This window comes from Moschus berezovskii, chromosome 19, assembly GCF_049115385.1.
Source record: "Moschus berezovskii isolate FMDL1 chromosome 19, NW_MosBer_1.0, whole genome shotgun sequence".
Lineage (NCBI taxonomy): Eukaryota > Metazoa > Chordata > Mammalia > Artiodactyla > Moschidae > Moschus > Moschus berezovskii.
The window spans coordinates 61,824,641-61,845,313 of NC_142478.1; the positions used below are offsets into that span (position 1 = coordinate 61,824,641).

The following is a 20,673-nucleotide window of genomic DNA, read 5'->3' on the forward strand; positions in this document are numbered from 1 at the left end:
TCCAGGCACTGGGGATATGGCAGGGATCAAAGAAGTTGAAAAAAGAGCCCTATATTCTATCACCTGAAGTTCTAATAGGGGGAGGGGGAGACAGGCAAAAATATATGAAAGCAAATATATGTCAGGGGATTTTAGATGCTAAGAGAAAACTGAACAGAGCGAGGGGTGCCAGAGGGAGGGATGAGGCACCCTGTCTTAGGTACAGTAGCCCGAAAAGATCTTATCACTGTAGGGACCACTGAGCTGAGGAGTGGAGAGGCCTCCTAGGGCCAGGGCCCTGAGGTTGCATCTGTGAGAAGAGCCCGAAGGAGGTTGCAGGCCTGTGGCCGAGTGTGCACAGGGACACTGGCAAGAGAGCAAGAGGCCAGGACACACAGGGCCCTGCAGACAGTGATGGAGCTTTTGGCTTTTACCTTGAATGAGGTGGGAGACATGGAAGGGTTTGGAGAGAAGAATGAACTTCATCTGACTTAGGTTTAATTAGACTCCTTCCAGCTGCTATGTGGAAAAGAGAATATAGTGAGGGTGGGGTGAAGGAGTGAGAGCAGCAGAGAGGCCAGTGGCTTAGACTTGGTGGTAGCACATTCTGGATATTTTTATCTCACTCTTCATTTTCCTCATCTGCAAAATGGGATGATAATAGTGTCTCTTTCACAGGAGGATTAAACAAGCTCGTGGTGTTAAGTACCTGGCCCTGTTGCCTGGGACAGGGGATGTGCTGAGTACATACGTCCATGCTTGTTATTATTATTACCAGGTCTTCCAGCAAGCCCAGGATAATTATGCCTACATTATGGATGAGAAGACTGAGGTTCAGAGGGTAGATGGCTGGTGAGTGGCAGAGCTGTATTTCTCCAGACCCCCTTGGAACATTTTTGGGGAGACACACGCGGCTGATGAAGAAGACGAGAAGCCCAGATAAGAGGGAGAGGGTGTCTAAACATGGGGAAGTCTTCTCACCTCATCTGAGTACAGAAGGCAGCGGTGGCCAAGCTTCAGATCCTGTCTGGCTCCTCTAAGCTGTGTGACCTCAGACAAGTCACTTCACCTCTCTGAGCCTCAGCTGTGTCATTTATAAAATGGAGACTGGGATAAAACTGACCTCATAAGATAGTTGTGGCAAGTAGATATCTGGCATAAAATGAACTCCATAAACACATCTAGAAGATAGCACCCTCCTGCAAAGGTGGTACAGTAAGGAGGGTTGTAACTGAGTAAATGGCTGGTTTTTCTGGCTGCACCACACAGTTCTACTAGGGAGAAGAAAGCCTGTCTTCCATTGTGATTTTGGGAAGTGGTTGATTAGATTATAATGAACCGGCTCATCGGGGTGCACGTGCTGTGTAAACAGTGACCTCTTCATAAAACCACAAATACAGAACTATGCAAAATATGCTTTGGGTTATTGCATGGCGACCATGAAATAAAGTCCACTCGTTGGAAAATCATTTTAAGGGTCTATTTTTTTTTTTTTTTAAGTGAAGGGAATATTTACCAAGGCATTTTTGGTAGAATAAAGAAGGGGCTTCTATGTTCAGCAGCCGTTGTGAAATGCCGGTAGCAAATCCCCATAACACAACTCGCTAACATTTACAGAAGCTGTTGTGATTAAGTGGGAACCAAGCTACCGAAAAATCTACAACAAGAAGTCAGCAAAGTAAGATCAAGAGACTATAAAGTAAACAATATATAGAGAATGAAATGTAATTTATTTCCTTGGGGAAGCGATCTGTACCGACAGCAGCAACAGAGCAACTCTGTAGATGTACTCCATTTCCACCCTCGACAGACTTTTGCAGTCAGCACATTTGAAAATTGAGAAATTGTGTGCGCAATTAAAAAAAAAACACACCCAATTGATTATAATTCACCAGCATCCTGAGAGCTTGGCAGTCCATTTTAAAAAGGAGAAACTGAGACTCAAGCTGGAGAGATGAGCTGCTTGCTTCATCGTTGCCAGGGACCCATAACCTAGGCGACAGGAGGAGCCCGGTGAACCGGTCACTGAGGCCACATGAAGACAAGGTGATGACTCAAGTTTCACACGTGGCATTTTTTTATTGCCTCCAAAGTGCTGCCAGAGTGAGGACCATGCTCTTTCCAAGGGTTGCCTTTAAATAAAATGATCTGTTTCAGAAAGCAAGATCTGGGCTCCAGGCCGGGACCCAGCCAGCAGGCAGCCCGCACACCTGTGCCAGGGAGCAGGCAAAGTGTCCTCTCAGGCTGGGAACGGAAAGTGCCAGACAGTTTGAGGGAACTGGTAGGGTCCCTGGAGGATAGTGGCCTTTGTCTAAGGTGACAGGACCTGGATGCCACTTCTCAAAAAAGCAGCATCACATGGCCTGGGCGGCTCCATCAGTTCCCTTCTCACCTATCCAGACCTCATCTGAAGTCCCCAATTCAGGCCACCAGTGAAAAGATGTTTGTCTTCCTTTACAAAACCCCTGGACGCTTGGGTCTGGCCTGGAGCACAAGAAAGCAGAAAGATTGAGATGGGCTGGCAAAATTGCCAGAGAAGTTGGCGTCTCCCCTCCCAGAGCACAGCCTGACTGTGAGCCTCTCTCGTGAGCACTGAATTCACATTTGCACAGCCCTGGAGAGGAAAAGTTACAGAATCACCTCTTGAACACCCTCTTCTCTTAAAGACGATTTTGTTCAGCCTCAAACCAGAATTGGCTGTTGTAAGCGAGGCCGTTCAGACTGCAAGAGAGAGAGAGTGTGTGTGTGAGTATGTGGGTCCATCCAGAGGAAACAGAATTTAGTTTCACGCAATCTATTTCACCACCTGCCATGGTCATAGCCTGCAACATGTAAATGTAGCGGAGGCTGAAAATTTATGAATGTGGTCACTTGTTTTGGGTCAAGCAGCAGAGTAGTCAAAGATTTCAGGGGACCTTCACACACTTCCTTATTATTGGCTATTTGAAAGTGCTTTATCGTGGTTTGCTAAATTCATTCAAAAATCCGCGTTACCGGAAGCAAGAGTCCTTTGTATGTAGGTGTAGGTAAAATGCCACCAAGTACAGTTAATTTAAGCTCATTGGGATTTTTAAAAACTCAAACCATTGCTTAAATGATCTCCTCGGTGGTGTTTGTTGGAGTTCCGTCTCCGCCTACATTTTATCAAAGCTCTGGGTCCGAAGAGTCACTGACATTTATTGAACACCTATTATATGTTGGGTGGGTGCCAAGTGCTTTGTGTGCAGTAACGCACCGAATACTCATAGTGGCTCTAAGAGGCAGACACAAGGACGACCCCGCTTTAGGGATGAGGAAACGGAGGCACAGAAAGGTTAAGTCACTGGCTAACAGCTCAAGAGAGTCCAAGACAGAGCTGGGGTCTGGACCAGCAATGACGTTCTTGCCCTTCCCCAGACCTCAAGCCACGCTCGGAACCAGCAATGACTGCTATTGTTTTTACTTCATCCTCTGCACGTTCTTAGGGGAGAGGCTGGAACAATTAGGAAATCCTTGGTGGTTATGAGCAAAGCTGTTATTGCCCAAGGCAGCCCAGCCTGATTGGTATAAGACCATTCTCTCAGAGGGAACTTAAAAACCTCAACTTAAAAACTGAATTATGAAAGTGAAGGAATGAAAAGGATAGGCCTGCCACGTGGAAGGAACTAGGAACATCTTTCTGGAATTACAGAATGAATGGCCTTGTCCACACCTGATGAGAGGGACCCAAGACTCTTGTTTGTCACTGAGCCCAACCCCTGGCTGGTCTCCTTGAGATTACCTTTGGTTCTCTTTCATCTCAGCTGCTGACTTCAGAGTAGCGAAAAAAAAAACAACAACAACAACAAAAAACCCTCAGGAAGAAGTGCAAAGGGTCTAGAGACCCAAGAGAAGATCTACCTCACTGGAGTTTGAGAAAGCAAATCCAAACAACAATGACACCATTTTTCACCGTTGGGTTGGCAAAAATTTAAAAAGACTGGCAACGTGCAAACGCTGGCAGAGTGGTGAGGAAGTATACTGTCTTCCCTTACTGCTTGAGGGAGTGTGGATTGCTACAGTCTTTGGGGAAAGTCTTCCGGCTGTATTTATTAACAATAAAAATACACATTTATTAACAATAAAAAAGCAATCCTATTTTGGGGACTTTATTCTACAGAAATAAAAGTGTCACTTCATAAGGAAATATGGATGAGGATATTTACTGCACCCTTATTTAGAGTAGGAAAAAAACCTGAAAACCACCCGAAGTTTCAGAAATAGGGGAATAATTGGATAAATTATGGCACAGGTGTTCTATGAAACACTATACAACTAATAAAAGACTGAGTTGGATCTAGATATATAGGCCTAGGGGTATATTTGTGATAAATTGTTAAGTGAAAAAAAGCAGCTTGCAAAGTAATATATGTGACATGATCCCATTTTCGTAAAAAGCAAAAAAAAAAAAAAATCCTCTTAGGAATATGTGTTTAAATTGTACTGGGTTGGCCAAAAGTTTCATTTGTTTTTTTTTCTGTAAGATGGCTCTAGTAAAGCTTAGTTATCTAGCTTCGTTTGAAACAGTTTTGTTACACTGTATCATGACAGCTGTTCTATCAGTGTGCATTAAAAAAAAAAACTTATCAAAAATGGTGAATTTTAATATTGAAGATGGAAGAAGGAAAGCAACATTTTTGGCATAGTATGCTTTATTGTTTTAAGAAAGGTTAAAAACACAACTGAAACCCCCGCAGAAAAGATTTGTGCAGTGTATGAAGAAGGTGCTGTGACTGGTCAAATGTATCAAAAGTGGTTTGCAAAGTTTGGTGTTGGAGATTTCTTGCTGGATGACACACAAGTTTGGGTAAACCAGCTGAAGTTGATAGCAACCAAATCAAGACATTAATTGAGAACAATCAATATTATAACATGCAGGAGATAGCCAATATACTCAAAATATCCAAATCAAGCGTTGAGAATTATTTGCACCTGCTTGGTTACGTTAATTACTGTGATGTTTGGGTCCCACATATCTGTGTGCATGTGTGCTCAGTTGCTCAGTGTGTCTAACTCTTTGAGACCCCATGGACTGTATCCTGCCAGGCTCCTCTGTCCTTGGAATTTTCCAGGCAAGAATCCTGGAGTGAGTGACCATTTCCTTCTCCAGGGGATCTTCCTGACCCAGGGATTGAACCCGTGTCTTGACCGTATTTTCACACGTGATTCTCTACTGAAATGTAATGAAAATGTTCTGTTTTTAAAACAAATTGTGACGGGCAATGAGAAGTGGATATAGTACAATAACGTGGAATGGAAGAGATTGTGGGGCAAGCAAAATGAACCACTACCAACCACACCAAAGGCTGATCTTCATGCAAAGAAGGTGAGGTTGTGCATATGGTGGGACTGGATGGGAGTCTTCTATTACAAGCTCCTTCCAGAAAACTAAATGATTCATTCCAACAAGTACTGCTCCCAGTGAGACCAACTGAAAGCATCACTCGACGAAAATCTTCTGGAATTAGTTAACAGAAAACACATAATCTTCTATCAGGATAACTCAATATCAAACTTTTCTTTGATGACCAGGCCAAAACTGCTACAGCTTGGCTGGGAAGTTCTGATTCATTCCCTGTATTCACCAGACATTGCACCTTCAAATTTCCATTTATTTCAGTCTTTACAAAATTCTCTTAATGGAAAAACTTTCAATTCCCTGGAAGACTGTAAAAGACACCTGGAGCAGTTATTTGCTCAATAAGATAAAAAGTTTGGGGAAGATGGAATTATGAAGTTGCCTAAAAAATAGCAGAAGGTATTGGAACAAAACGGTGAATACACTGTTGATCTAAGTTCTTGGTGAAAATGAAAAACGTGTCTTTTATTTTTACTTAAAAACTGAAGGAACTTTTTTGGGCCAACCAATATGATTTGGTATGATCTTGGAGGAAGCCGAATAAGGATTCCTAACAATTTGGTTGAGTTTGGTGATCTCAGTGGTAGAGATTTTCCTTGGTATGCTCCCATGCTGTTTAACCTGTTTCAGCTGGCATTTTGTTACTTTTGTTATTTACAATAAACTACATCCAATGAAACTGAGGTTAAAGGGGAAAAAATACCTCCAAGTGATGTGACTGGGTGCCACATTCCGTTGTACAAGGATAGACAAGTGACTTGTGATTGTTGTGATTTATTGATCACTGTGCTAAGATCTCTCTCTGTGCTATCACTCTGGGAGGTCAACCCACTGGAACAGGGGTTAAGTGACCTGCTCAAGGCTGTGCAGCTAGCACATGACAGAGCAGAGATTGCAACCCAGGTGCGTCTTACTCTAAAGCCGTCTTAACTTCTACAAAATACTCCCACCTTGCAGCTGTGGTGGCTTCCTGTGGTCTTTCTAACAGGGTGGTTCCTCCTCCGGTCAGGTTTTTGCTTCCATTTTCTCTCTGCCAAGACATTTGGTAACCATGAAAGGGAACTAACCTGTCATTCTCAGAATAGGACCTGAGACTTGTGCAGAGAGGCCCATCCATTTCCTGCCTGGGCAGTTAGGCATTTTCACAAAGAGGGAAACTGATGAACGTCATGAACGAGGATGCTTCTAATGAGCCCCCAACCTGGGGAACTGGACTCAGAAGTGCCTGGTGTCTTGCTGCTGCCTAGTCGCCAGCATGGCTTTGTTTTGTGTTGCTTTTATCTCCTGAGGCTCTCCATCAACTCCCATTGCTTTCTCTATTAAGGGCTCTGCAGATATTTATCAGTCATCTCTACAGTGCAGAGTCAAAGGGTTTCATTGCTAGAAATGACTTAGCATGGAGGATCACCTGGGCTGCCTTTTCGCACAGGAGGAAACGCCCAGAGAGGTCGGGTGGCTTGTCTAAGATAACAGGGCTGCTCAGGGGCCCACTCGAGACTGGAACCCAGTTCTCTTGGGTCCTCTTTCTGTTACTCATGTTGCCAGGGCAATTGCACACTGCACTTCTGGCCTTTTCTTTTCCACTCTGGGGCTTTCGCTTTGACAGCCGAAGAGATCTCCCTAGATGAGGTTTTCTTTTTTTATTTTCCTCACAGTTTGCTTTATTTGCTTTCTATTTATTTTTCTTTGATTGCAAAATTTGATTTCAATTTTACCTATTGATTTGTGTTGTTTAAAACTTACTGTATTGAATAGGTAATATACACATTTGGCTAAAAAAATGCAAAACAGTGAAAAGTGATTTCTCTCCCTACTCTCTCTATCCCCAGAGAGAACTGGTATTACCATTGTCTCTAGTGCAACCTTCCAGGGATATCTCAATTAATAATCTCTCTTGTATCAGTATACATAGTGCTAACTCATTAACGGCTGCATGGGATTAACTTATACTGTTCACGACTCCCCAAATGATGGACATGGGAGTTGCTTTCTACAAAGAGGCTTTAGTTCACATCCTTGCACATCTGTGCAGAATTGCTAGGTCAAACGGAAGGTGCATTATAAATTTTGCTCTTTTCCAAATTGACACCCAAAGCTGCAGCGCTAATTTATATTCCCACTGACAGCGTGTACGAGTTCTGCTTCCCTTCATAGTTGCCTAAGCTTTTAAAATATTGTCAATACTTATTATAGCTTTAATTTCTGTTTTTCTTATGATGAGTGTCTCAGTCCGCTTGTTGGGCCGCTCCAACAAATTACCATAGACTGACTTGCTTAAACAAGAGAAATTTATTTGGAGGTTGGTAAGTCTAAGATCAAGGTGCTAGCCAATTTGGTTCCTACAAGTGGAAACAGCATCAGACTTTGTTTTTTTGGGCTCCAAAATCACTGCGGATGCTGATTGCAGCCATGAAATTAAAAGACACTTACTCCTTGGAAGGAAAGTTATGACCAACCTAGATAGTATATTAAAAAGCAGAGACATTACTTTGCCAACAAAGGTCCGTCTAGTCAAGGCTATGGTTTTTCCCGTGGTCATGTATGGATGTGAGAGTTGGACTGTGAAGAAAGCTGATCGCCAAAGAATTGATGCTTTTGAACTGTGGTGCTGGAGAAGACTCTTGAGAGTCCCTTGGACTGCAAGGAGATCCAACCAGTCCATTCTAAAGGAGATCAATCCTGGGTGTTCATTGGAAGGACTGATGCTAAAGCTGAAACTGCAATACTTTGGCCACCTCATGCGACGAGTTGACTCACTGGAAAAGACTCTGATGCTGGGAAGGACTGGGGGTGGGAGGAGACGGGGACGACAGAGAATGAGATGGCTGGATGGCATCAGCGACTCGATGGACATGAGTTTGAGTGAACTCCGGGAGTTGGTGATGGACAGGGAGGCCTGGCGTGCTGTGATTCATGGGGTCGCAAAGAGTCGGACACGACTGAGCGACTGAACTGAACTGAAGAACGCTTTTCTTGATTATGTCTTCACAGGGCTGAGCCAGTTGAGGTGGGGAAGGGCAAAGTAGGCAGGGAGAGAAAGAGAGAGAGGGAGGGAGGGAGTTTGAAGACTGGAAGTCTTTCCTGTCTCTTCTTACAAGGGCACTACTGCAATCATGAGGGCTACACCCTTGTGACCTAATTACCTGCCAAAAGCTCTATCTCCACATACCATCACACTGGGAATGAAAGTTTCAGCAGATTAATTTTAGGGAAACACAAACATTCTGTCCATTGCAACAAGTGAGGTTGAACATCTTTTTATATATTTAAGAGCAATATGTCTTTCCTACTCTGGAAACAATCCATGTCCTTTTCTCATTTTTCGATTAGGTTGCTTTGGGAGACTTTAAAAAAAAACTTACTGAATGAGAATTTGGTGACCAGGTATGTAAGATGAAAGCCTCCTGGCATAGAAACACACCTAGATATGATAGACCATCACTCTGATTGCTCAGACCCAAGTAACATCATGCATGTTGATAAAGTGCTCTTTTTTCCCCAAACATTTTCATCAATACATCTTAATAGAAATGCATGAAAATGGTCTGAGGTCAGTGGGTCAGCAACTGGGACCTCTTTCTGACAGACTGGGAAATGAGGCTAAGAGAGTTAAACTGTGGTGGTCAAGGTAATACAACCATGGGTGCCAGAATCATCTATAGGCACTTGTTGACAGAACCTTCTGGACTCAGGCTTGGACTCTGAAGCCAGATATACCTGGGCTTGAGCAGCTCACTAACTGGAGAGCTTGGAGGTGTCATTGCACTTCTGAGCTTTGACTTACAGTCTAAGGATAATAACAGTATCTTAATACGGTTGCTCTGAGGACTATCTGAAATAACGTAGGTACATTCATTATAACATAGTGTCAGTCATGATAATACACATTATAACATGCTGCTCCTGAATTTTGCTTTAGCAGTAATTTGTGGTAATTCCAAAGCTCAATTCATATATCTAATACTGTTCTTTTATTACATTGCTTCTTTCTTGTTTTCCATTCGTCCCTGTTTTAATCTAATCTACCTGGCTTTTCTACCTTTGCGGGCTTGTTAATGAAGAAGTTATCTCCTTCCCACCTTCGCGGGGCGCATGAGCTCTGAGGTCTGATAGAGAGCCTCCTTATACTGGCATTTCTCCGGACTCCCACGCAGTTATGCTTGGGAAATGTTGGTTATTGACTGAATGGAGCCAGGCAGGAAGGTCTGCTCCAAATCCAGCCCAGTAGTGTATGGTAATTTTAAAAAAATACATAATATTTATATCCTGGCACAAAGCAAGAGGTTAGAAAGCATTTCTGCAATGCATGCATGCATGCACACAGCGCCTAGGAGTAAGGGCTTAAAAGGCATTTTTGGATTCAGTGCATAGTGCATGGTACACAGTAAGCACTTCTGGGCTAGGCTTAGGAATCTTAATGCAAGAGCTTCGCTTCGCTGTGTGCCTGAGCGCAAGGGTTCGAATCCCACCCCCTTCTCTCCCCACCTGAGCGACCTCGGGTAAGTGACTTAAATCTCTTTGTGCTTCAGTTTTCTCATCTGCAAAACGCGGACTACGGAGTGAGACCTCGAGGAGACACCCCGAAGCACTTGGATCTGCTGTCTGGCCCACGGCGGGCCTCTGAAACCCAGCCTGCCAGGGGGACCGAGGGGACAGGCGGGGGGTCCCGAGCCCTCCACAGCCACGGCCAGGGGCGTTCCCGGGGCTCGCGGTCGCGCCTCGCAAAGATTCGTGCACCCGAGGGGGCGGGGCGCGGGGCGGCCGGCCGACTGCACGCCCGCCCGCCCGCCTTGGAGTCGCGCCGCCCGCACTTCTTTCTCTGCCTCTCTGTCACCGTCTCCCTCCCTCTCTCCGCCGGAGAACCCAGCCGCACTCGGCTCAGCAGCGCCGCCAGCGAAAAGCCGCGGCCGCCGCGCCGGCCCCTCCCCCGCCCCCTCCAGTACCCCCCCCGTGCGGCCGGCGCCCGTCACGTGACAAGCCGCCAGCCAATGGCGGGCCGAGCCGCGGTCGGCGGCCGCCATTGCTGTCAGAGCGAGCGAGCCCGGGGAGGGAGGAGAAGCGAGGCTGACTGGGGAGGAGGGGGGGGTGGGGGAGGAAGAGGAAGGAGGGGACGTCGCTCGGCTGTCGGGGTCGCCCGCTGGCCTCGTCCGCACCCCCCCCTTCGCGAGTTCGCGCTCCGCGGCGGCGGCGGCTCCGAGGCGGCGGCGGCGACTCTAGGGCTCGCCTCCCCTCACGCGCCGGCGGGGGCTGAGGGGGAGTCGGTGGCTGGAGATAAACAAGGCGGCGGCGGCGGCAGCGGCGGCGGCGGCGGCTGAGGAACAGGGAAGGCGGAGGCGGCGGCCGGCCCGCAGCGCCGGCCCGGGAGGCAGCGGCGGCCCCGAGAGGCGGGGAGGGCGCCGGGCCGCGCGGACAGCGCCCCCCGCCGCCGCGGGAGCAGCCGCCGCCGCCGCCCGAGCAGGAAGGAGCCGCGCGGCCGCCGCGGACCCCCCCGCCGGCCCGGGCCCGCCGCCCCCGGCGCGGCGTCGCCGCGGCGCCTCCCGCCCGCCCGCCGGCCCTCGCGCCCTCCCCCGGCGGCGGCGGCGGCCGGGCCGCCCCACGCTCCCCGGCGAGGCGCCGCCGCCCGGCCCGGCCTCGCCTCGGACGCCTCGCTCCGACATGCCCCGCTCTGGCGGCCGGGCTCGCGGAGGATCATGACTGCGGCAGCGAACTGGGTGGCGAACGGGGCGAGCCTGGAGGATTGTCACTCCAACCTCTTCTCGCTGGTGAGTAGCCGGGCTGCGGGGAGGGGGCTGTACCGTGGGGTGGGGGGGTCGACCTCCGCCGCCGACCAACTTTCTCCTCCCGCCGCCGGGACTTCGCCCCTCCCTCGCCTCTCCCCGCCGTTCGCCTCTTGCCGATTCTCCCCCTTTTGGATCGTCTCTCCCTCGCCTTGGATCCCATCCAGTGTTTATTTGGCTCTTTAAAAATCATTTGTGAGCGCGGCGCTCGGCGTGGAATTTGCATGTGGAAGTCTCAAAGCTGCGGATTCTGGGTTGCACTTCGAACGCCCACCCTCTGTTGCAGTCGCACTCCCCTTCCCCTCCCTTTCCCCCCTTTTTCCCCCGCTAAATGTGGAAGGCTTTTGCCTTGTGTTGCCCGCGCCTGCGATAAGCAGCTTTTTCCCCCCTTGTGTCGGATCGGCTGCCCGCCCGCCCGCCTTTTGAATTTTTTAAAAAATTCCATAATGACACCTGCAATTTCGCCCGAAAACAGTTGATTGAATGCGATTGTGTCAGTAAAGGACTCTTGCACCCGAAGCTCCGGCGATTGTAAACATCGACAGCCGCCTGCCTCTCGGGGCTTACTACGCTGGAGAGCCTTAAAGCCATTGCACCGAGCCGACGGAAGGTGGAGAAAGCTTTTTCTTCTTCCTCTCCTCCTGTGTCTTTTAAAAACTGTTTTCTCTCTGCTCACAACGAATCCACACACACACACACACACACACAAAGCAACAAGCTGGGCGGTTTGATAACATCGCTTTTTATCTGCCTTCGCCTCTCTCTCGCGCTCTCTCTGATAATTGACAACTTTTCCTTCGGATTTGAATCGCCTGCCTTAATCTTGAAGCAGTTAGGGTGTCAATTGTTCTCCTCTAAGCCTGGCATCCGACGACGGCGTCTAGATTCATCGAAATTAAAAATGTATAGGGTTGCAGCAACTCTTTCCTGGCGGTGGCAGTGACATTTGGTGGTAAATGCCATCTTTGCTTTTTTTTTATTGGGTCGTATTACCTAGCTCTGAAAACATTCACGTTGTTAAACCTGGCGTTTAGGCTAATAATTGCAGTGCGTGGTCTTTAAATATGTGCTTTGTGCATGAGTTACTGTATGTATAGCTATGTGCCCGGGAGACTACGAATTTGTTTAAATATTGAGCAAAGATTTGTAAACAGATGTAAGGCAATTATGTTTCAAGCGTGGAATATAATTGGAAAATTGGCTGAACGGTTTGTTTAATTTAGACTTAAAAAAACCCCAACTTTATTTAAGTGGTGTACCCTTTTGGGGAGACTGCCTTTAGAGAACATGCATTTTGGAAATTGTTTTCCGTAACCTCGGCTGTACATAGAGCTTTATTTCCTCTTAATCTTTGTTTACACTGAATACATAATTTAGTGTTCAAATTGTAATTAGTTACATTTAATTATGGGTAGCATAGATGCTTTTTTTTTTTCCTTTGAGACTAGTGGAGAAATACAAATTCTTGCCAACTTTTCAAATGGAAGCTTTATTAAATATATTTCATTATACAGATTTAAAAAAATGAAGACAAGCGATTTTTACCTCCTGAGACCGAGTGACATAGTATCTCTGCTTTTACTGTAGTAATAGCAGGTCAGTTTTTTTCTCCCAACATTTTTATTCGGATATTTAATCTTAAAATTCAGTTACAAGTTGTGATTCTCCCTTTCAGTCCTGTGGTAACTTCCCCTTGCCGCCTCTTCTCTTAATCTCTCATTTAGTATCACTCAGATTCTCAGAGACTTCATAGGTTAACAAACGTTGACTAAGGGATATTTAAATGGTTTTTGTTTGGTGACTGGTGACCGCGTTGACACTTTATCAGGAAACAAGTAGATCAGTATTAGTGAGGAGAGATTCCCCCATATTACCATACATCATGCTGACTGATAATGGCTTGTATATATGTGGCTATTTTGTATACAGTACCTTTCATGTAGGAATGAAGATACATGTGTAGCCAGTCTTTAGTATATATATTTCTTTTTTTATCCTTTTTTTTTTTAAAGCTTAAGTAAGAATGATAATGTTTCTGAAGATGTTTAATATTGTTTTGGAGAAACAATTTGTAGGAGAGGATTCTGTACTTTCTGACTTTTTAAAGGTTTGTGCTTAAACCAGGAATTGTTTTTTGAGTATACTTTCTTTAAAACAAAATTATTCTTTAGGTAGCAACTTTGAAATGCAGAAATGTATTTTTTTTTAAGGACTGTGAAATGTTTGTATTCTCTTATAGATGGAGGTTGGATAGCTGGTTATTAAAAAATTACAAATCCGTTAAAGAGCTGCTGATATTGTTAATTTTTCTTGCTCCAAATTGAGCATTTTCTTAAAAATCAGATACAGCAGCAACCTGGAATATCAAAAATATATTGCCTAAAATATGTTGTATAGAATAATTCCAAAGGAGATAAAATCATCACCTGTTCAAAATAAAGCATGTATTATAAAAACTCTTAGTACATAATATTAGCGTATAGTTTTCTTTTTGACCTGTAGTTTTTTTGAGCAAAGTATTGCTTATAGAGAATTTACCTAAATACTCTTATTAATGTGGATTGAAATGTAAGCTAGAGCTGATAAAGTTCTGTACCACATTAATGACCCACCCACTTTCTGTTACCCCAAGGTGTTCACCTGGCTTAGCAGGAGTTGATTTGTGCAGTCAGGTGCCTTGAGATTTTTGTTAGTCCTTTTACGTACTTTGTTTTCTGATACTCTACTGTATGGCATCATCATATTTCCTAAATTCTTTGTCAACCCTGCCCCCTTTTCCTAACATGTGAAAAATGCCATTGTGCATACATGATATGGGTTATTCTTGCAGTTGTGAGATTTGTAGCTACTGCATTAAATGCATGCCCGACTGTGCCTTTGTGACTCAGAACTGTTTTCTCATGCTGTCCATCACATTTCCGGGAGACTCTTGTTATGTATTCACTCAGTTATAATTCAGTTAAGTGTGTTAAATCTGCCCTTTTGGAGAGTGTACCAGTGCCCTAAGGGATGTCAACTCACCCTTGTGGAAAGACATATTATAATTTCCAGATGTAAGTATATCTTTACTTTTGTTTCTTTCTGTTTCTTTCTCAAGATGATACAGAGAAAAGTGGTTTTATGTCCTTCATAAAGTATATATATACTTCATAAAAGTACATACTTTTTGACACAGGGCAGTTTAATTCTTAGTTATGTATGCCCCATTCATGTTGTTTTATTTGCCTAGAGTCTTCCTAAGTATGGGGTAGTTGGGGGATGGTATCAAATTCTTCCTTCCTAAATTGAAATACACATTAGTACATAATTCCTGTTGAGGACCATTCATTCAATATTTGAAGATTTTACAGTAGTCTCTCACTGACCTGCTTTTTTCTTGAGATTTATTTTTATTTTTTTGCAGAGAGGGAAGATAGTTGTAGAAACTTTGAGATTTATTCTTTTGAGTTAGAACCAGATGGGGAGGACCATCAGTTGAAAATGAGAAAGAAGGAATGATTAATTTTCTCAAATGCCAATACTTTATATAGAGTATTTTTTTAATCTGAGTTTCCAGTGTTAGTATTTACACGTGAAGCGTCTCTTTTTCATGATGGTTTATTTTGTTTAATGAAAATATTTATAATTTGCTAATGTTTGTTTTCTGTTTAGCATTTTGTTGTTAGTATCACGTGGTATTACAGTATTTATATATTTTTAATAGCAATAATTGCTTACCTGGTAGTAGTTGCTGTATTAACCTCCAATTGCTAGTAAATATTTTTAAGTACATAATAGACAGCAATTTAAGGCATAGCATAGCAGTTTACTGGACCGTTTTAAAGAGCCATTTGTACGTGTGATGAGTTCATAATTTTAAAGAGAAAATAATGTACGCAAGACTTGTGTGCTACAAAATATGTTGCTGTGTTATTGCTTGAAGAGTTCATTGAGAGGAAGTTAGGTTGCCACTACTGCTTTGTGAGAATAAAGGCAGGGGGTGCCTTAGGACAATGAGTGTTGAGTTTATGCCAGGTGCTTATGTAGTTTAGCACTTTCTTTGGAATATTTTGGTCATTTTTTTCATGACTGTATTAGGTATTTGGGGAAAAAACAACCTTTTAAGGCATTCTTTAAATACCATTAAGTTATAGTAGTGGATTATATTAATTAGGCATGGAAAGATTCATTCATCTTTTTTGTTCATGGTCTAATTTAGCCTAGTTAATTCTGAGATAATTGTATTCATCAAACATTTTCAAAGGTCTTCTCTGCTCTTGAGATTAATAAGAAAGATACTCTGTCACCACTTTATACTATAGTCCATGTATTTGGCAGAAGTTAGGCATATTGTATAGTAATGTTTAAGTTATTTAAAATTGAAGTGAAATGCAGTGTAAATAGTATTAAGATTATTTATCTGGATTTTAAAAAATAAACAATTGAACTTTTTCTCAAAGTTTGATTCAGAGATAGACTAGTTGTTTTCTTTTTTGGCCGCTTGGATCTTAGTTCCCAGACCAGGGATCAAACCCTTGTACTGGAAGAGAGTCCTAACCCCTGGACTGCTTGGGAATTCCCAGACTAGATATTTTTCTGAATGGTTTAAGTTGTTTTCAGTAGAGGAAAAGCATAATCTTCTCCTTTGGAATAGTAGTAGAAGGTACTGATTTATTGTTGTTTTGAAAGTGGATGATATATTTATTTCACAGAAGTTAGCTACTGTGAGAGATTAGACAAAGTTTATGAGAATTAGTAATACGGTTGAATATTAGATGTTATTACTGAGCTGTGTATTGCAGCCATTTATTAGAAATGGAGAAAAAGAGTTTCTGTGGCATTTCTTTTAGTGTCCTTTTTAAAAAATGTGTTATGTGCTAACTTGCTTTACAAACTGTATGTTGTGGCTACCAGAATTTCTATTTTGTCATTGTATAAACATTGCTATTTCAAGAAATTGCATTTAGTGCGTTGCAAAATGAAGTAATTAGGTAGATAGTCTAAAAATGTGCTGTGGGGGATAGTTAAAAAATTTGCAGGCACACATTTTTGTTTCATAGGACTGGTTTAGAGATTTGGAATTAATGAATCAATGGTTGTAATGTGTATTGGAATTTCGGACTTTCCTTCTCTCTTGAGTCATTTAACTTCTATCCAGTTCAGATAATTTCCTTTTATAGTATGTGCTTTCATTGTTTATTCGAAAGATTTGAAGGTGTTAGCTTTGTTCTGTTGGGGGAATTTACTTCATTACATAGGGGAGATGATTTTCCATTAATCTTGGTAAATATTAACATAAACGAGGAATTGTAAATTCACGTTCATTTGCATGAATGAAATATGTATGTGTGCTCAATTTTTGTTGAGTATAAAGTCACTTATGTACATCAGCATGGTTTTCTGTCTTTGCTTTAGTTTATACAAAATAGTTTTAAGTGCTTTTAATATTTGATTGGTGTTTATTTCAGAGGGAGCTCCCCCACCATACTACTTTGTTTTGTACTTAATTTTTGAAATCATCTGTAGTATAGATTGGATTCTGTCCTCATAAATTGGCTATCATAGTTTTCTTTTAGGAACTCCTGTTTTGTTTGCATTTATATTAACATGTTTTAGTTATGTTTGTTGGAATAAAGTTGTTTTCCTTTTTTAAGCTAATAAAATGTCTTAGAGTACATTTGGATTCTTTTTTGTTGTTGTTCTTTCTAGATGAGAATTAGAAGAATCAATGATGTCCGAGGGAGAATGTTTATGCCATTGGCATTTCCATACTCCATAGTTTATTATGTATATTTCTGAATGTTTATTTTCTCATTCTAGATAAATTGTGGTAGTCTTATTAAAGCCATATTTCTACTACTGTGAAATAGCACAGAGCCCTGGTTGACAGCTTTCTGCATTTTGTACTTTTTCCAAGTACAGTGAAATTCCATTACTGTTAAAGGAACATCCTGAGTTGATTCTTTTAAAATTTCACTTGTGCCTTTATTTTACATTGTTTAAATTTGTAACTTAAAATGAAAAGGGGGAAGATAAAGAGAATTAGGTAAATTTTCAGGTAAGCATGTTTTCTCAGTCTTCACTAGATCTCTTTACTGTAATAATTGCCTTGATTTGTATTAAATCACTACATTAATTGGATATACTTAAGATACTTGGTATTAAAATTAAATTTGAAGAAATGATTTGTTTCAAATAAAATATATCATTAATTGTGCATAGAATTCCTTATAATACTAGTGGAAATTACAAAGATTGTTCACATAAAACAATTAAGTGTTAAGTTGCATGAAAACCATGATCCTTCCCCTCGCTTGCATCATTGATATATTTCTGAGGAAGTATTTTTGCATGACACATAAAGTTCCCACAGTCCATCTGTGCTTAATTTGAGAGCTAGTAAGTAAGGTATTCAAAAGAGTAAAATAGGTGTGAAAAAGCATTTTGTGTTGGCAGTTCACAAGATTGAGTAGTAATGTCCTAAAGAGAAATAAGGAAAAACATACGTATGTCCAACTCAGGAACCAGCTCCTAGTTTTATTGCACATGTATATGTTTGGCATAGTCCTCCTCATCTTTAAGTAGGTCAGATGTCACCGCCCTGTGAAGATTTCCTTGACTCCCACAGATCAAACTTGTCACTCTTGCAATTTTCATATACCTCCTCTGTCTACCTTTGATAATCATGTGAACTTCTGTAGGGCAGTGACCCTGTCTAAGCCATCTTTGCATTCCCTTCGTAGTTAAATGTTGGTTAACTCGGTTGAATGAATGAATGATTGGACAACTATTCTCTTCCCCACCTTGTTTCGTAAGGGAGTTCTCATTACCCATTTAGGCCCTGGTCACAGCATGTTGTTATTATTTTTGAAGTTGTTTAGCTGTTCAGCTTTTCAGCTCTGTGTTCTGAACATACGTTGTTTAGGCTGTATGTACTGTTGCTTGGTAGTATTTTAGATGAGTTCTAGAAAATCTTTCTTAAAAAAAATTTCCAGCTGATCAAGAAACGCATGCTTATACCCCAAAGGAGTAGGAATTTGGTTCCCATTTAGATTTTGTATAAGGTGGTATCAATCTAATAGATTTTGGAGCCTGTTGGAGATTTTGTTTGAGGTTTGATCCAAAATTCCTTCATTTTCATTCCCTAAGAAGTACCCTGTAAGAAGGCTTTTGCTTAATCTTCAGTTATGAGATTACTTTCTATGAGCTCAGTGAAATGGGTAGTAAACTGGTAATAGGGAAAGTTGAGTGGTATTCAAACCCCCCCCCCCTTTTTTTTTTAAACTAGTGACTGTATCTGGTTGGTCACATAATGGTTCTGTGCCTCATTTTCTCCTATAAACTTGATGGAAATACTGAAGTCAGGAGGTGTGAGAAATCATTTTGAGTATCTTTTAAGGAAAGCACTTTGGATGACTAGATAATGTTTTTTAATAGGAAGAGTCTTCTGGCAAAGTACAACTAAAGTTATAGAGTAACCCTAGACAGTTAACCAGGAAGTGGAACAGCAAAATTACTTGTTTTAAGTATGGCAGTTATGTTGAATTTGTGCTTTCTGAGGGGAGCAGAAGATTAAATTGTTCCTGTGTCTTTCTTTATACATGAGCTATCTTTAGATGTCACAACTTTTCATTTGTGTATATGATTCTCAGGTTGCACAGTGTGTCTTTAATAAGTTGGGTGATTTTGCTGTGCCAACCCTGAGCTCTGACTGGCTGAGACTGGAGATTGAACTGTGGCTCTTATTTGGTAGTTTAAGCTATTAATTCCTTGGCAGCTCCAGAGTGCTCTTTGAACTTTAAATAGCAGTTGTATTAACATTTTGAGATTTGTCTCAGGGAATGTCAGAAATAGTACTTGATAAATATCTTTTTCTTTTTAAAGACTAAATCACATTTTAGTGTGACACACATGTCATAACCCTTACTTTGTTTTGAACAAAGTATGTATCCTCAACTGCCAGCCAGTTTCTATTTTCCATTTAATAATGTGGGGACATCTGAAAATATTGTTTAGACCTTGTTGAAGGAAGGAGAGCCCCTCTGCCCCTGTCTGTAGTTTTAGTCTTAGTCATGTTGATTATGAACAGTGTCCTAAGTTTTTATCCAAAGTGTAGAATTTTACATGTAGTGGTCTCCAGCATTCTAAATATTAGAAAAAGTTAATTTGTACGTAAGTTTGCTTTTAAATAAAACCTGCCCTTAATTCTGTCGCTACAAATGATGGTTAGCCTATTGTATTGTACTTAATTATTTGTATTATAGAACTCAGATGCTATTTATGGGAGCATTTTTATGGGAAAGTTTAGGTTATTAGGAGTACCTTTCCTCTGACTCTAGTGCTGGCCATCAGAGCAGGCCCTCCCTAAAACCCATCTTAGCTCCAGGCAGTGGGAATGAGGCCCACCCAGACTCTGGGCATGTTTGAAGGGTAGAAGAGGATTGCTGTCTGAAAGAGAGGCTTGCAGAGGGCATGGAGAGGTGAGGGTGGCCTCTCCCCAATGGGAAGAACAGAAGTTTTGGAACAAGGATTTAATTAGACTTTCCCTTTCCTTTCTGAGGGAATCTGCTGCTGCCTCTTTGCTGATGTACTCCCTAAAATGTGGGGAGTAGTAACAGGTTCTGTGATGTCATCTTTGTGCTCTAGCTTTTCCCTTCTCTTTTTTCCTTCATTCATCCTTAAAGACAATCTTTTCTACTTGCTATTTGGTGTGATAAATGAGCGCTTCTGAGCCTCAGTGAAGGGCAAAGGGAATTGGGGGTGAGATATGATGGGGTAACTAATAAATTAGTATTTAGACAATTGTTTTGAATGTTACCGGTTAAGGACAGGGAAGTCTGGGATGCTGCAGTCCATGTCGCAGAGTTGGACATGACTGAGCAACTGAACAACAGATGCTTGAGAAATTTAGGACGTATATAATTTATTTTCAAATAATGTACATACATCAGAAATGCTTGAAATCTGGCTTGGGTTTACAGAAGGGCTTATGAACTTCCCTAGGGAATAGTAGTAAAGAATCTGCCTGTAATATAGGAGGTGTGAGTTTGATTCTTGGGTCGGGAAGATCCCCTGGAGCGAAATGGCAACCCACTCCAGTTTTCTTTTCTAGGAAATCCCATGGACAGAGGAGCCTGGCGGTCTATAGTCTATGGGGTCGCAAAAGAGTCAGAGACAGCTGGCTTAGAGACTAAACAACAAAGGGTTTGATACGTAGGATAAAGACTTGCATATACATTGATAATTTAGTTTCTGTAAGATTGCACATGGTAAGTGCAGAGGGAGAGCAACATGAACAGATAGCATAGTAACTCAACCAGAAAAACTTGGGAGTTTTAAACTGGATCTTGAAGAAATCGATGGATTTGGCTTCTTAGAGGGGGATGGAAAGCTTGCATATTCTTTGGAAGCTCAGTTGTCAACTCTGTCTGTCCTTGAGAATATTTCCTGAAGTGGTATATAGGAGAGCACTTCTAATTTATGGTCTTGGTTTCCTTTTGAAAAACAGTACAAAAACTTAACTGAAATCTGCTTTTTGTTAGGTGGAAAATTTGAAGTGTG

At 42.3% G+C, this 20,673-nt stretch overlaps 1 protein-coding gene across 2 annotated transcripts in view; it reads left to right on the forward strand.

Annotated features, from left to right (window-relative positions):
* Positions 1–10,985: 10,985 nt before the first annotated feature.
* MED13L (mediator complex subunit 13L) overlaps positions 10,986–20,673 on the forward strand; it is a 289,899-nt gene continuing 280,211 nt past the window's right edge. For both annotated transcript variants that reach the window (XM_055405794.2, XM_055405795.2), the window contains exon 1: positions 10,986–11,118. In XM_055405794.2, the coding sequence (XP_055261769.1) occupies positions 11,047–11,118 (72 nt within the window). In that variant the 5' untranslated portion in view covers positions 10,986–11,046. The remainder of the gene's footprint in view (positions 11,119–20,673) is intronic.